The sequence below is a fragment of the Zonotrichia albicollis genome, chromosome 8, assembly GCF_047830755.1.
Source record: "Zonotrichia albicollis isolate bZonAlb1 chromosome 8, bZonAlb1.hap1, whole genome shotgun sequence".
NCBI lineage: Eukaryota > Metazoa > Chordata > Aves > Passeriformes > Passerellidae > Zonotrichia > Zonotrichia albicollis.
The window spans coordinates 30738461-30751931 of NC_133826.1; the positions used below are offsets into that span (position 1 = coordinate 30738461).

The 13471-nt window shown below is 41.3% G+C and overlaps 1 protein-coding gene across 3 annotated transcripts in view; it reads left to right on the forward strand.

Annotated features, from left to right (window-relative positions):
• Positions 1-13471, forward strand: part of MTA1 (metastasis associated 1) — a 71478-nt gene that overhangs the window by 45071 nt on the left and 12936 nt on the right. For 2 of the 3 annotated variants that reach the window (XM_074546505.1, XM_074546506.1), the window contains exons 12-17: positions 1215-1330; positions 2130-2281; positions 3891-4080; positions 4464-4553; positions 6396-6548; positions 7370-7405. In XM_074546505.1, coding sequence (XP_074402606.1) covers positions 1215-1330; positions 2130-2281; positions 3891-4080; positions 4464-4553; positions 6396-6548; positions 7370-7405 — 737 coding nt within the window. Of the gene's footprint in view, positions 1-1214; positions 1331-2129; positions 2282-3890; positions 4081-4463; positions 4554-6395; positions 6549-7369; positions 7406-13160; positions 13173-13471 lie in introns of all 3 variants that reach the window. The other variant, XM_074546504.1, reaches the window with a different exon arrangement.

The window sequence follows — 13471 nt, forward strand, 5'->3', positions numbered from 1 at the left end:
GTTAGAAAGAAATTGATTTGGCTCTATTCCCACAATGCTGTTTTTGTAGCTCTAGCCTGCGTGAAACACAGCAAGTATTCTGGGTTACTGCAGTCACTGTGACTCCTGTGTCAGTGTGCAACTGATGTGTAAGAAAAGGAGCTTGCAGAGAGCCATTTTAAGATATTTCTCCTTCCAAATCATGGGTTTGTTAGTTGGAAATAAAAGGAATATGCTCACTCCCTTCAGTCTTCAGGTAAGGGAATATGATAGGAATGTAACCAGCATTGGAACTGGGGCTCATGTGCAGCAGTTGGCTCCAGAGCCTGTCTGCTCTTTGCTGCTTCTATAATGTGAACTCTAAGAGAACTCCAGATTCCTTGCATGTTTGATAAACTCCTCATGTGAAACTTCATGTACGACTTCTTCCATCTTCCTCCATTCTCCAGAAGTCCTGTCCAAGCAATACTCTGTCCTCCTCCTTCCCTCCCATGCCCAATTTTTTGAAGGCCTCATTGTCCCCTTCAGACACTTCTTCCTCTGCAGAATTTCTGTGCTATTCCATACTGCTCTCCATGCCAAGGTTTTGTTGGCCTTCCATTCTCAGCTCCCACCTTTTGTTTTAGCTTGTAGCTCTTGGCCTTTCCAGAATAATCATTTTAAAAGAGGGTATAGGGATGAGCTGGGTGACCCAGATGTTGTTGTATGTTGGGTGTTTTTGTGGGAATTGTGGCCACATGATGCAAACCCTTGCAGTGAGACAACATGGAAATATTTGTGACTGCAGTCTAGGGTTGTATTTCCCTGATTAAAGCAGACACTGCCCTCTCTCTGCCTGCTGCTCCTGCCCCCAGCCTTCTTTTTGGAGATTTAAGTAAAATATCTTTCATGTTGAGGACTTGTGAGATCTGTTTTTACCTGGATTCACATGTCTGGGATAGTGAGTAAGGTATAAGTCTACCTGGACTGGTTTATTGTTTGTTAAAAGGTTTTGAAGTCTTGTAAATGGCATCCAACTACCATTATAGTTATTTTCATTTTCAGTTTTTTTAAAAATATTATTGGAGACAGTGTATTCATAAAAGTCAGATTGCTGGTAATTACAGCTGGTTCTGGAAGCCACATACTGAATGAAATTTCAGTCTTCAACCATTTTGGGCCATACCTTCAAAAGTCAAATAAAAAATTGCATGCTTCAATTAACACTTGTCATTCTTTTTGCTTTGTGTCCTAAGTAACAAGCCAAACCCCAACCAGATCAATGTAAATAATGTCAAACCAGGAGTGGTAAATGGTACTGGAGTCCAGGCACAGAACGCGGGAGCAGGACGGGCCTGTGAGAGCTGTTACAGTAAGTGCCACAATGGCAGCTGAGATGGAAATGTTAAATCAAAGCTGTCTTGTGCTGGGGTGGGGGCAGAACTGGATATTACAGCATTTAAAAGTTTGGGGGTTTTTGAGATTGTTTTTGTTTAGTGTTTGTTTTGTTCTTTAACTACTAGCGTTACATTTGTAAATAGAATTATGAAGTACTAAAGGGGCAGTTAGTAAATGTTCTACATAATTGCATGTAACTCTTGAGTGAATGTTTAGATCACTAGTGTGTGAATTTGACAATTTTTGTCATCATTTTTAGTAGTTTTCAAAATATGTGACACCACTGTGTTTGATCTGCTGCCTGATATTATACTGAGTTCTAATGATTGTGCTTCTTTATGGGGAGCCTGTAGAGATGCTGGAATGATGTTGTATGAGAGGTCAAGTCACAGACTCTGTACATTTTTCAATTGTAAAATAATTAATATATGGGAAGTTCCTGATGGCAGTCTTTGCTGTTTCCCATGTTGTGCAGAAATTCTCTTGCAAAAAGAGAACCTTCTCATCCATTGGCAGGAAATCTTCCCATCTTAACAATTGTTTCTTTCTGTTAGCTTTTAAAAAGGAATGTAGATTAATTAATGTAATCAATTCTGCTGAAATCACAAGTATGTTTAACAGTGGTGATGGCATCATCAGTTTTGAAGGTCTTTTTGAACTTTGCTCTGTGTGGGGGGGGGGATGTTTGCTTTTGTGCTGCTTCTAAAGAGAATAAGATCTGAAAAGTGATCCTGTGTAAGGATATATATAATTTCCACCTTTGTTATCTCTAGCCACCCAGTCTTACCAGTGGTATTCTTGGGGTCCCCCTAACATGCAGTGTCGCCTCTGTGCATCCTGTTGGACCTACTGGAAGAAATACGGTGGCTTGAAAATGCCAACACGCTTAGATGGGGAGAGGCCCGGACCAAACCGCAATAATTTGGTGGGTATCCACTGCTGCCTCTGCCTGGCAGGCTGAGTGCCATGCCACCTAACTGCCTGCTCACTGGTCTTAAATATTTAACCACCAAAAGAATGCCTGCAGCCCTCGTTGTTGTCCTTGGGTTTGGTATTTGGTGTCAAGCAGGAGTTGGCGCGTTAACCTCACTAGAAGTAATTTGTTGCCAAGTACTGCCCTGAGGGAAAGAAACCCATCGTTTGTTTAGCAAACCAGCCTTCAAATGCTTAAAATGACTTAGTGGAGATGGGAGAAACTGAAATGCCAGCCAGTGTTTCTGGTATTTGGTTTCCATGATTTTTGCTGTAGGGCGAACAGCGCTGTTTTTTTCTCTCCAAAAGAATTAATTATTTCCTGAAACCTATTTCCTCTCCCAAGGCATATTCAAAATTAGATATACCCCGAATAGCTAGTGACTTTTTAGAGCTCATTTATCTTGTTTTTCTACCTAATCCTAATTTTTTTTAATAGTCCTCCTTTTTTTGGATAGATTTAAGTAAGGATTGTATGAGCTGTTTGTTTCATTTTTTCTCTCTTATTCGAAAACCAAAATTCTCAGATTTTTTTATGAATTTGGTAAGAGTCTAATCTGGAAGCATTAAACATTAAGCTGATTGGAGAAGGTAACTGTATCACATGGACAGAAGTATAGCACACACTGAACTTTTATTTCAGGATAATTTCTTTCCTCTCTCCTATTCTTTGCTGTCATTCCCTTTACATTTCTTTTGTTTAACATTTATCCTATCCAGGCTTCTCTTTGCCTAATTGCTGAGATAACTGCCTTATACCTGTTGTTTCTTAATTAAAAGTATGTAAATAGTCATAGAAGGAAAAGCCTTCTCCCCAAACTGAAATTTCTTCCTCTTTTCCAGCTATGGGTTGGTCTGAGATAAGATACTGCTTGCATTATTTCATTGGTTGACTTAGTTGCTTTTCATAAAGAAGATAAGTACTTTGGTTCTCAGTAGCTGATAAATGTCTTCCAGTAGTATTTTTTATTATATGCAATGAATATGGAATCTATCTGTGAGTACATTTGTTAAGAGTAAGAATTAAAAGAAATTCTTGCAGCTTTGAGCCAAAACCATTCCTGCATGCCATACATTTGCTTTGGAAAATGAGGTTTTTGGTGTATATTTTTGTTATGCAGCTCTTTCTGATTTTGCCCTCCTTCTGACAAATGTTTTGTTATAAGAGTTTGCATTGTACCTCCAGAGCAACCCTGAGCACCCAAAACTGGAGAGTCTTTCTGTTGAGCCTGTAAGCTCTAAGTGATGTGATAGCAGCAGGTAACTTCTTCATGTCTGGCTTTTGGATCCCTGCCTTAAAGCTTGTGACAGCATAGAAATAAATGCTTCCCTGCAAAGTGAAAAGATTTACCTTCTATTTTATCCTTTGAGATATTAGGGGTAAGACTTGGGAAATGGGGAATACTGTGTTAAAAATATTTTAATCTGTAATACCATTTCTGTTCTTGTGTGTGAGATTCAGTAGTTGAAAGTGATTTTATATAATATTTACTCTTCTTAACAGCTGTACTTTCTAGTAATGACTTTTTCCAGAAACCATTTTTGTTTTCCTTCCCCTTCAGAGTCCTCATGGTGTGCCAGTACGGAACAGTGGCAGTCCCAAGTTTGCCATGAAGACACGACAAGCTTTCTATCTGCACACAACAAAACTGACCAGAATTGCCAGACGTTTGTGTCGAGATATCTTGCGCCCTTGGCACGCTGCAAGACACCCCTATCTGCCTATCAACAGTGCAGCCATCAAAGCAGAATGTGAGTGAGCTGCAAGGAGTCAAGAACTTGCCAAGGAGTCCTTGGAGACTCCTGTCCTGGAAAGTTTTGAGTTGCACCTTGCTGAGATGCTCTCTTGCACGTAGCTAGTGCTGTCATAAAACCTAGGTGTGCTTGCAGAGCCTTCTAACTCATGGTAGGCTGGGCAAAATAACTTGGAAAGTTCATGAGTTGTTTGTTTTAAAACATTTGTGTTTGCTATTACATGGGGCATTCTGTGTTTGTGTCCTGTTGCCAGGATCTGCTTGCCACCTGTAAAATTCCTTTTAACGGCAAAGCTCCTTCAGGACACTGGAGTTACTCACTTGGTTTTGCTATAATAGCTAAATGTCTTCACCCTCTAATTATTTTTCTGTGTTTTACAGGCACAGCACGTTTACCTGAGGCATCAGAAAACCCATTGCTATTAAAGCAAGTGGTTCGAAAGCCTTTAGAAGCAGTACTCCGGTATTTAGGTATTAAACCAACCAAACCATCACGTGCAAAACCCCCCAAACACAGCAAACACCCTCCTAGATACTCTGCTGACCCTTTGTGTTATCCACTTGGATCCAGATTTAGCTGCTCATTCTGGATTAAAAACAAACAAACAAGAAACAGGGCACAAAAAACCCCACCCCCACAAACAAAAGAAAACATGAAACCCATCTTGTTAACTTGTCCTTTTTACTTTTCCTGCTTTACCTGGCAGAGCCAGTGTCTCTGCAGTCCACTGTGGGGTCTTACAGCTGTATCAGAAACTTGTTCAAGTGAAGGGAGGGATGTGTTTGCTGTGGCTTTTGCTGTATATGGAGACAAGTTGCCATCTGCTAGTGGAGGCACTAACATAATGTTTTGGGAACATTTGATAATTCACTTCTGGTTTTGGGCTGTCTGGAGGTCGTTTGTGCAGTTGGGTTCTCCAAGAAGCCTCTTGGGTTTAGGACAGCACTGTGTCCCACAGCTTGTGATCAGCTGATGGCTGTTCTGTGCTCAATCTAGACAGAGGGATCATACTTCTATTTTTCACTTTCCTCTTGGGTTTTGATGGGGTTTTTATTATTTTTTTAATCACAATTTTCTTGAGGACTTTTGCCTCGTGAGCTGATCTTTGGGGCAGGATTGTGTAGCCCCATCCAGAACTTTGGTGTAAGTTTGAGCTGCTGGAAGCATCCAGAGTGATACTGTGTAACATGCAGTGCTGACTGCAGACAAATGCCAAATGCTTTTCCCCAGTGCTCCCTGTTGCCCTGCAGACATCCCTCAGGTTGTTCTGGCAGCCAAACAACAGTGTCTCCTCTTTGAAGGCTTCCAGCTTAGCAAGGAAGTTGGTTGCCTTTTCATTTAGATAAGCAGCATTGGAGTTGATTTCAGGTTTCTTTGAACGTTTTTGTTGATGAAATATTGTAAGGCTGAGGGTGTATTAAATATTTACTGCTCTCTGTTGGGTGTTGTACTTCTGCTGTGTACTAATGGGGTACATGGATTGAGAAACCTTTGGAAACATGCAGTGCAACAAAAGAGAGCAAATGAAGGGAGAAATATGCTGTTGGATAAAATCCTTATTTTAATAATTGTACAGAAAGTAGCAGCAGATTTTGAGCCTTCCTTGCACTGTGTCAGGATCTCCACTGGATTACTGAGCTGGGAGAAAAGAGTGATGGCAATGGAGGGAGGACTGGCAAGGAGGATTTTTGGTGGTGTTAGTGGGATTGAGTTTATATCTTATTCTGCTGTTGGGCCTGTGAGGGAAGACTCAGTTGAAGTTCCCATTTGATGTTTCTTGTAACTTTCTTAAAGTCTTTTCTCAACTCAAAGTTGAGGAGTGTGGGCTTGATGTCTGCCTTGGCCCAAAGCTTGAATTCAGATGTTGTGTTCTTTATAGTGAGTCTTTGAATCTTCACTTTTTTTTTGCTGTTGGAGAAATTGTACTTTTTATAAACTTTTCTGGCAGACTGTCAGAGTTGTAATTTCCCCAGAGTTTAGGGGTGTGTTGCATGACCAACATGGCCAGAGTTGGGTTGTGGTATCCAGCACCCCAAAAATCACCCCAAATTATTGGAGAACAGTGTTACAGAAATAGATACAAAGTGCTTTTGCTATCAGATCTTATTTTAAGGTAATAGTATGATAATGACTTTCATGTCTTTAGTAGTGGTGAATTCCTAAATGTATGGAAATGCTTTATATCAGTAGAAATCTCCAAACTATTAAGAAGAGGTGTACTTGGTAACCTGAGAAGTTTGCAGGTTGTTTTTAGATTTATAATTCCAGTATCTTTGCTAATAAAAAAATTCTATGTTGCTGTTTTCCACCAGAGTCTCATCCATGTCCTCCAAAACCAGATCCTGCAAAGAGCTTGTCCAGTTCTCTCAACAATCTGACTCCTGCTAAGTTTACACCTGTCATTAATAATGGGTCCCCAACTATCCTGGGAAAAAGAAGCTATGAACAGCACAATGGAATGGATGGTAAATATTTTTCCACAAAATTTATGTTGTGTCTGTAGGCTTTTTCTTCTGTCCTTTTGGTATACAAAGAGATTATCGAAACTCATAGTTGTTTATATAAATTCCGAATTTCTAAATCTTGAGGGAGGTTATTTTTAACTTTTGTAAAAGCCACCTGTCCCATTTCTCCTTTTGGGTGAGGCACATGGTGTGTACTGCCTAGGAGGTGCATGCACACAAAGTCACTGTGCTAGTGGAACTCTGCCTGCCTTGGCCAACCTTGCAAATGTGATAGCGAAGGAGAATCTTCCCTTCAGTTTTTAAATTAGTAGTATGAAGAACACCCTGATAGCCTTTTGGAGTGAGGTTTCCCTTGTTGGCCCTGTTACTGGCCACCTCTCTGCTTGGCCTTCAGCTCCTCAGGAAGAGGAGGCAAGGGAAAGGTGTTTGAAGTGGGAGATAGAAGCAGGATGTTCCCGGCGTGGACTCCAGGTCTCTGTTCTGAAGAACTGCTCTTGCTTGAGAGTGTCAGGGAAGAGAGAGTGCAGCCTCTGTCAGATGAGAGCAAAGGGTCTCTTGAAATGGTCATAACAGGAGTGAGAGCACAGAGGGTAGCTCTCCTTAACAGGGGAAAGGAACAGTTGGTGTAGTGGTGACTCCAGCAGGGAGGGAGCGAGTCTTTCTCAATTTTACCTTTAATTTTAACTTTATAAGTAGCTTTTATAATTACAAACATTTGATGATACCTGATTGTGTTTTAACATGAAGAACTTTTAAAACTGCTGCTGTTCAGGTTGCTGATGTGATGTTTTTCTCTTTTCTGTTCACTTGTGCTCTATCAGGCAACATGAAGAAGCGCCTGTTGATGCCTAGCAGGGGTAAGACCTTGAAGCTGCGCTCAGCTTATGCTAGGAGAGTGATTTTTAGTTTCATCTGCTGGCTTGTCTGTGCTTTGTGGCTAATGAGTCTGTGTGCACCTTCTGTGTTGATGTCTAAGTGTTCCTTGGGTAACCACTTCCACCCATGGTTTTGCTGCTCACCTTTCAGGCTTTTCACATGCAGGCAACAAGTTGTGCAACTGTACTGAAGACATGAAGTCCTGTGTTGAGAATTGGTTCCTAATTCCTCAAGTTGACAGAACAGTCTTCCAGCAGTTCTATGAAACTGCAGGAAGCTGTGATGGTTGGTTTGAAAATAGGGCTTGTTTCACTTTTTGGCTTCTAAGAAAGCAAAACATGTCTTGAACTGCTTTGAATTCACTTGGACCAAATGAAGTAGAAGACAGTATTTACATCAAGTCCCAAGTTCAACCCTCTGTATTTTCCAGTGAGAGTGGACAGTCTCACTGGTTAGAGACTGTTCTCTGCAGGCAGTAGAAAATGATTTTCAAAATTTTCATCGATTAAAAATTAATCTGTTCTGAGTACTGAAGAGATGTCAGAATCTTTCATTTGTGATCATGCAGGAAACATATATGATGTCACTTTTCCAAATATAGCAGAACAGACCAATTTTGAATATTTAGGAGACAGACAACCACAAAATGTCACTGTGACCAGGCAGACACAAAAGCTTACATGTTGCCATGAACTGGCCAGCACTGCATGCCCTGATGATAATCCTTGTTTTGTGGCTGAGACAGTGGATGGCTGTTACCCATATTTACATGCATGCAAATATGAGTGTATGTGGAGAATGCAGCAATGACAGGGGTTTTTCTGCTGTCTTGCTCTCCTTGGGAATTTATTCCTTGATACCATGTTTCTGAGTTTTTATGTGCTTTGTAACTTGTCTTTTGGGAAGAGTGACAAAACCCTGCTGCGTTGGTCAGTTTGGCTTCCTCAGAGGCTTTGTCCAGTAATGAGGGATGTAGGTGCAGAGTAACTCACAGAATTTCCACAGCTCCTGGTGAATACCTGCTTATGGGCAGGCCTGCTGCTCCCTGCTGAATGTCCTCCTCAGCAGATGACACACCTGGGAAGCTCAGAGATGTTGTGGCCCAGAGGAAGGAGGTAGAACAGATCCTTCCTTCTGGAAGGCTCTCTCTGCAGAGAGCACTGGACCTGATAACCCAACATGATTTTCTGGAAATGGGGGATCCCTGTTTTAGTGCTCCATTCACTTAGAACTGTTGCTGGAGCCATCTGCAAAGATGCTTTTGGAAAAGTACCTGTTCCTCAGAGTTTGTGTTTCTCCGAAGCAGGTGTGTGTAGCTGTGCAGGCCTGGATCTTCCTGAGCACCTGCTGCTCTTCCTGTTGGGTCTGTTCTCAGCCAGCCACTGAAATACTTGCTGGAGTACTTGTTCCTGTAACTGCAAGGTAGCAGAATCCAGTTCACTCCCAGAATCTGTTTAGTGGGTGTTAACTGGATATTCTTGTGAGCTGTTCAGCTTAAACCTGTTGGCTGAGATTTATTTGTGAATGGAAAATGTTTGCCACGCTGCAGTTTTGCATCTGTAATCTTTCCTGAGAGCCTGGGTTGCTGGAAGCTTTGCCAGGACTGAGAGGGAAGGGTTCCACCTGCAAGGAAACAACATTTAAAGAACTTGGATCAAGATCTGCTGGGCACAGGGAAGCAGATGGTGGAAGTTTGGTGATCTCTTTCTGTCCTGATGCCAGTTGGTGTGTTGGTTCCCAGCTGCCTTGTGTGTGAACTGGTAAACCTTGCTGGTTGTGGGTGTGGATACAACTGGTTTCTTGTGCCATGGAAGGACTGGGATTGTGGCACTGAGGCTTCTCCTTGGTTTTGGATAGAGTCATCCAGGTTTAGTAGTCTGGGGGGCTGCTGGCAGGAAGGGCACCAGTTGGACCTGCCCTGAAGAAGAAGTGAATGGCAATGAGAGTGATGAAGCCTTGTGGCCACAATTTAGGAGCCAGTGAGTGAGTATAAAAGGATTGAAATAAACCCATCTATTCAGAATAATTGATTCTTGGATTATAGTTGACCTATAATAGTAGAAAAATATTGAGAATAAGCCTGACTTGTTATAATTGGTCAGATTCTGCATTTACCTAGATATTATGGGATATGGAGGGGGTTATTTTCATGTTTCTCATCTCCTCTTGACATACTGACTAGTTTAGGTCACTGTAGGGGTGTGTACTGCAAAAAAAAAAAAAAAAAGATGGTGTTAAGATGTCTGCACAGAGAGGCTGAAATTCTTTCTGTCCAACTTTAGGTGCAGGCAGACACTTTGTCCACCTGTGTTTAAATAGTTTCCAAAGAAATGTTAACCTAGTGCCAAATTGTATCTGTTATCCAGGGCTTTTTCTGCTTCCTGCTGATGTGCTGCATTGGTGGCACCTGGGAGACACCTCAGGGTTTGGACAGGTCACTGTGCCAAAGTCTGTGACAGGGGACAGTGGCATCTTTTATGGTGGGCTTGAGCTGGAGTCTCTGTGCTGGTGATAAAAGGCTCATGGTGCTGGGCCATCACCTCCAAACACAGGGGAGAAGCCTGAACACTTATGAAATTATGGCATGATGGTTTTGTAAGGCTTTCCTCAAGGCCAGGGTGTAGAGCAGAATATAATCAAGAGGTTTATTTGCATGAAAGAGCCAGGTGGCAGCTTGTGTCTGTATAGTGTAAAGCATTAAGGTACATTTTATACACTACAATTGCTGAACTTCAAGGAGTTAGTTCACATTTTTCCTTTGGAATTCTATTTGTTTATTTTTTTTTCTCTTGCTACTGTAGTTCCAGCAAAGTAATTGTAACTTTTGTTTTTCTGACTCATCTCTGCTTAGCCCTTGAAACCCACACTTCTTCAAGCTCTGAATATGATTTATCTGGCCAGGCATTTTGAATTTTGACCAGTGCCTGAATTCCAAGAACAGGAAAATAGTCTTAATGTCATGTTCTCACTGCTTCCACTTTATTTTACAAGAAGATTGTAGTTCTTTCTTTCATCTATTTTGTTTTCCTCCTCTTTAAATCATGTTGGAGGCATCATTAGGCATACAGTACACTTCCCAGCTCTCCTTCAACATTAACTTAGCATGGCCAAATTGCTACAGAATCCTATTTTTGGAACATGAAAAGTACATGGAGTCTCATAAGCTGTCAAATAGAGTGAGATGTTAAAAAATCAGTAGTTTATTGCTTTTTCAGTAGTGTTCTGGAGCTCAACTGACAGTGTTTGCCATGAAACTTCCTCTGGGGAGAGAGAGAGAGGATGTTTTGTGTGCAGGAACCTGTTTACTTGATTGTGTGGGATCTGTGTGGTACTTGGCTATGCAAATTCCTGCTGGGGGAAGGGAGACAGCATTGTTGGATTTTTATTTTTCTCCCCTCTCTTTTACACCATGCTGGCTTTCATCTAATCAAAATTGTTTTTCAGGGTCATCACATGCGCTCCTAAAATTGGCAGAAAGAGGGAGAACATGAATGAGTAGCTGCAATAAAGGGAAGGCTTTTCCCAGCAACAAACTTGCATCGATAACATGGTGGTGGATCGAATGCTGAAAACTGGAGAGGGTTTATACAAGAGCCATGAAAACAGGGAAGGGACTGGAAAACACTCAGTATAATGGGAAATGCTTCTGTCAAAGTGGAAGTTGTAGATGCTTGTCTCTGCTGACAGGAACAGCAGAAGTCTAATAATAGGGGGCTTTCAGTGTAGCTGGGAGTGGAATAACAAGCTGCAGTAGCCAGAAGGTACAGTTGGGGACTTTGGCTGGAAAAAAGCTGCAGGTTTTTGAGTGAGGTTAATTAACTGTTGGAATACCTTGCTTCTGCTGCTGGGGATTTCTAAACCCAAATGGAATGTCAATCTAATTTAACATGTTCTGGTTCATTGTTTCTCACACCTTTTTTGGGAAAAGTGAATGGACCAAAAGTGGAAGCATTCACCAGCCTGGCATGGCCTTAGCTCAGTTATCAAGAGATGAGGGTGGAAGGGGAAGGAAGAACTGTTCTTGAACAAAAGCAGCTGTCAAGGTGGAAGGATAGGGAAGTTGTCTAACATCAGCTATGTAGGGGGCCAAAACTATCTCAATATTTTATACACACACATACATATATATATATATATATATATATATATATATATATATATATATATATATATATATATATATATATATATATGGTTTTTTCTGACTTAGACTTGCAGAAAATGTGGACTTACCTGTATGCATAAGTTGCATTAAAATCCTGCCTTTATCACCAGTGACCCCAGCTGTCCTTCTAAAAACTGAGGGATAACCAGCCAGTGGAAACATGCCCATCCAGGAATTACTGTAAATGGCAAATCCTTTAAAAAATGGTGGGGTGCTGGGGAAAAGGCCTGGCTTCACCTGTTGGAATCCAGACCCCAGTAATGCTGACCAGTGACAAGAGAGCAAATGTTCAGTGCCAGCTGCAGCACAGCTGGGAAGAATGCGTCAAGTTGCTTGAACTGCTTTTTGGAGACCCCAAGAGCCATGTGCCTGTGCAACCTTCTCCCTTTAAGATTTGCCTAAAGTAATGATTATTTTTGAGGATTTCTTATGGGATTTTTTATTCAGATGCTAAGTGAAACAATTTTCACTTGCCTTCAGTTTAGCCTTGATATTCTGATTAGGTTCTTTTGGTGTTGTGAAGAAAGATCTGAAAATAAAATCAGCAGATGGGCATCATGCTCTGTGGATCAGCTAGTGAAAACTATTTTGTTTAGTAGTGATGGCATGGAGTAAGATGCAAATGTTGATTGAGAGGAGAGTGCATATCCCCAGGCAATGGTAGAGAGCAGGTGTAATTAATGTGAGAGGAAATTAATGTATAACAGAGCAAGGACAGATTTGCAAGTGCCCTGGATAGCACAAAGCTTGAATTTGTAATTTAATGGAATTTGTGTTAAATATCATTCATATATAACTATATATCTAATACATGCACACACACATATATGTATATTGTATATGATGTAAAATACTCCTGATGCTAAGAACTGTGAGTAGTTCAGTGCTTTCTAGATTAGATAGCTTGGATCAGCAAATCCTAAAGCAGAGAGGGGCATAGTTTTGTCTCCTCTTTTTTTAACCACTTGGTGTGTTACAGCCAGGCAGAATCCACCATGATGCTGTTTTTGGAATGTGAGTGGACAGTATTGATTGAGTCAAGCCTGAGACAGAGAGAGCAGCTCTCCCTTCTCACTGTGCTTATCCAAGGAGAGCTGCTGGCTCTCTGCAGTTGGATGCCACTGTTCAGGAAGCATTAGAGGGTTCTTGAGGTGCTTGTAGCAGGAGGTGCAGCCTTGCATGAGCAGACACATCATCTGGGAGGGGCTGTGCTTGCAGCAAGTGACTGTGACCTGCTGGACCAAGCATTTTAGGAAGTGCTGTCAAAATCCAGGGATGTTCATGTGCAGGGCTTGCTGGAAGGAGTTGGGTACAGACCAGTACTTAGCCATTCAAAATTAAAGCTGCTCTTTGCAAAATCTCTCATTTGGAGTTGCTGTGTGTTGAATGTTGTTTTGATTTTATCTGTCCAACAGAGAACTGTGATCACTTCTGTGTTTCATTACAGCCACACCAGTCTGTGTATCTCTATTGGTTGCATGGGGCTGAGCTACTGTATTCTGAGCTGCTTGAATCTTTCCCTTTTTTAACTTTAAATCTTTTCTTTCCTTTTCCTTTGCCAATCTTGGTAGGAACTTACTTAGGTAAGTAAATTGCAATTTTAACATTGTTTTTATTTACAACAGAATCTTAAGAAAATGTTAAGTCTAGGTGGTGTTTGGCACAACTTATGCTCTGTTCTGCTTGTGGCACTTACATTTCTGAAAGTTTGTAGCCTCTGGTTGTTGGTGGACACTCACAGTGGTAAAATACTTCTGGTAGTTATAAGAGAGGCAGGGGTGCTGAAGTGTTCTTGCAAGCTGGCAAAAATGTGTGTGTGTGTGTATGTCAACACACTGAGACTGCCTCGAGTGAACCAGTAACTTGGAAGTGAAATCCTTGT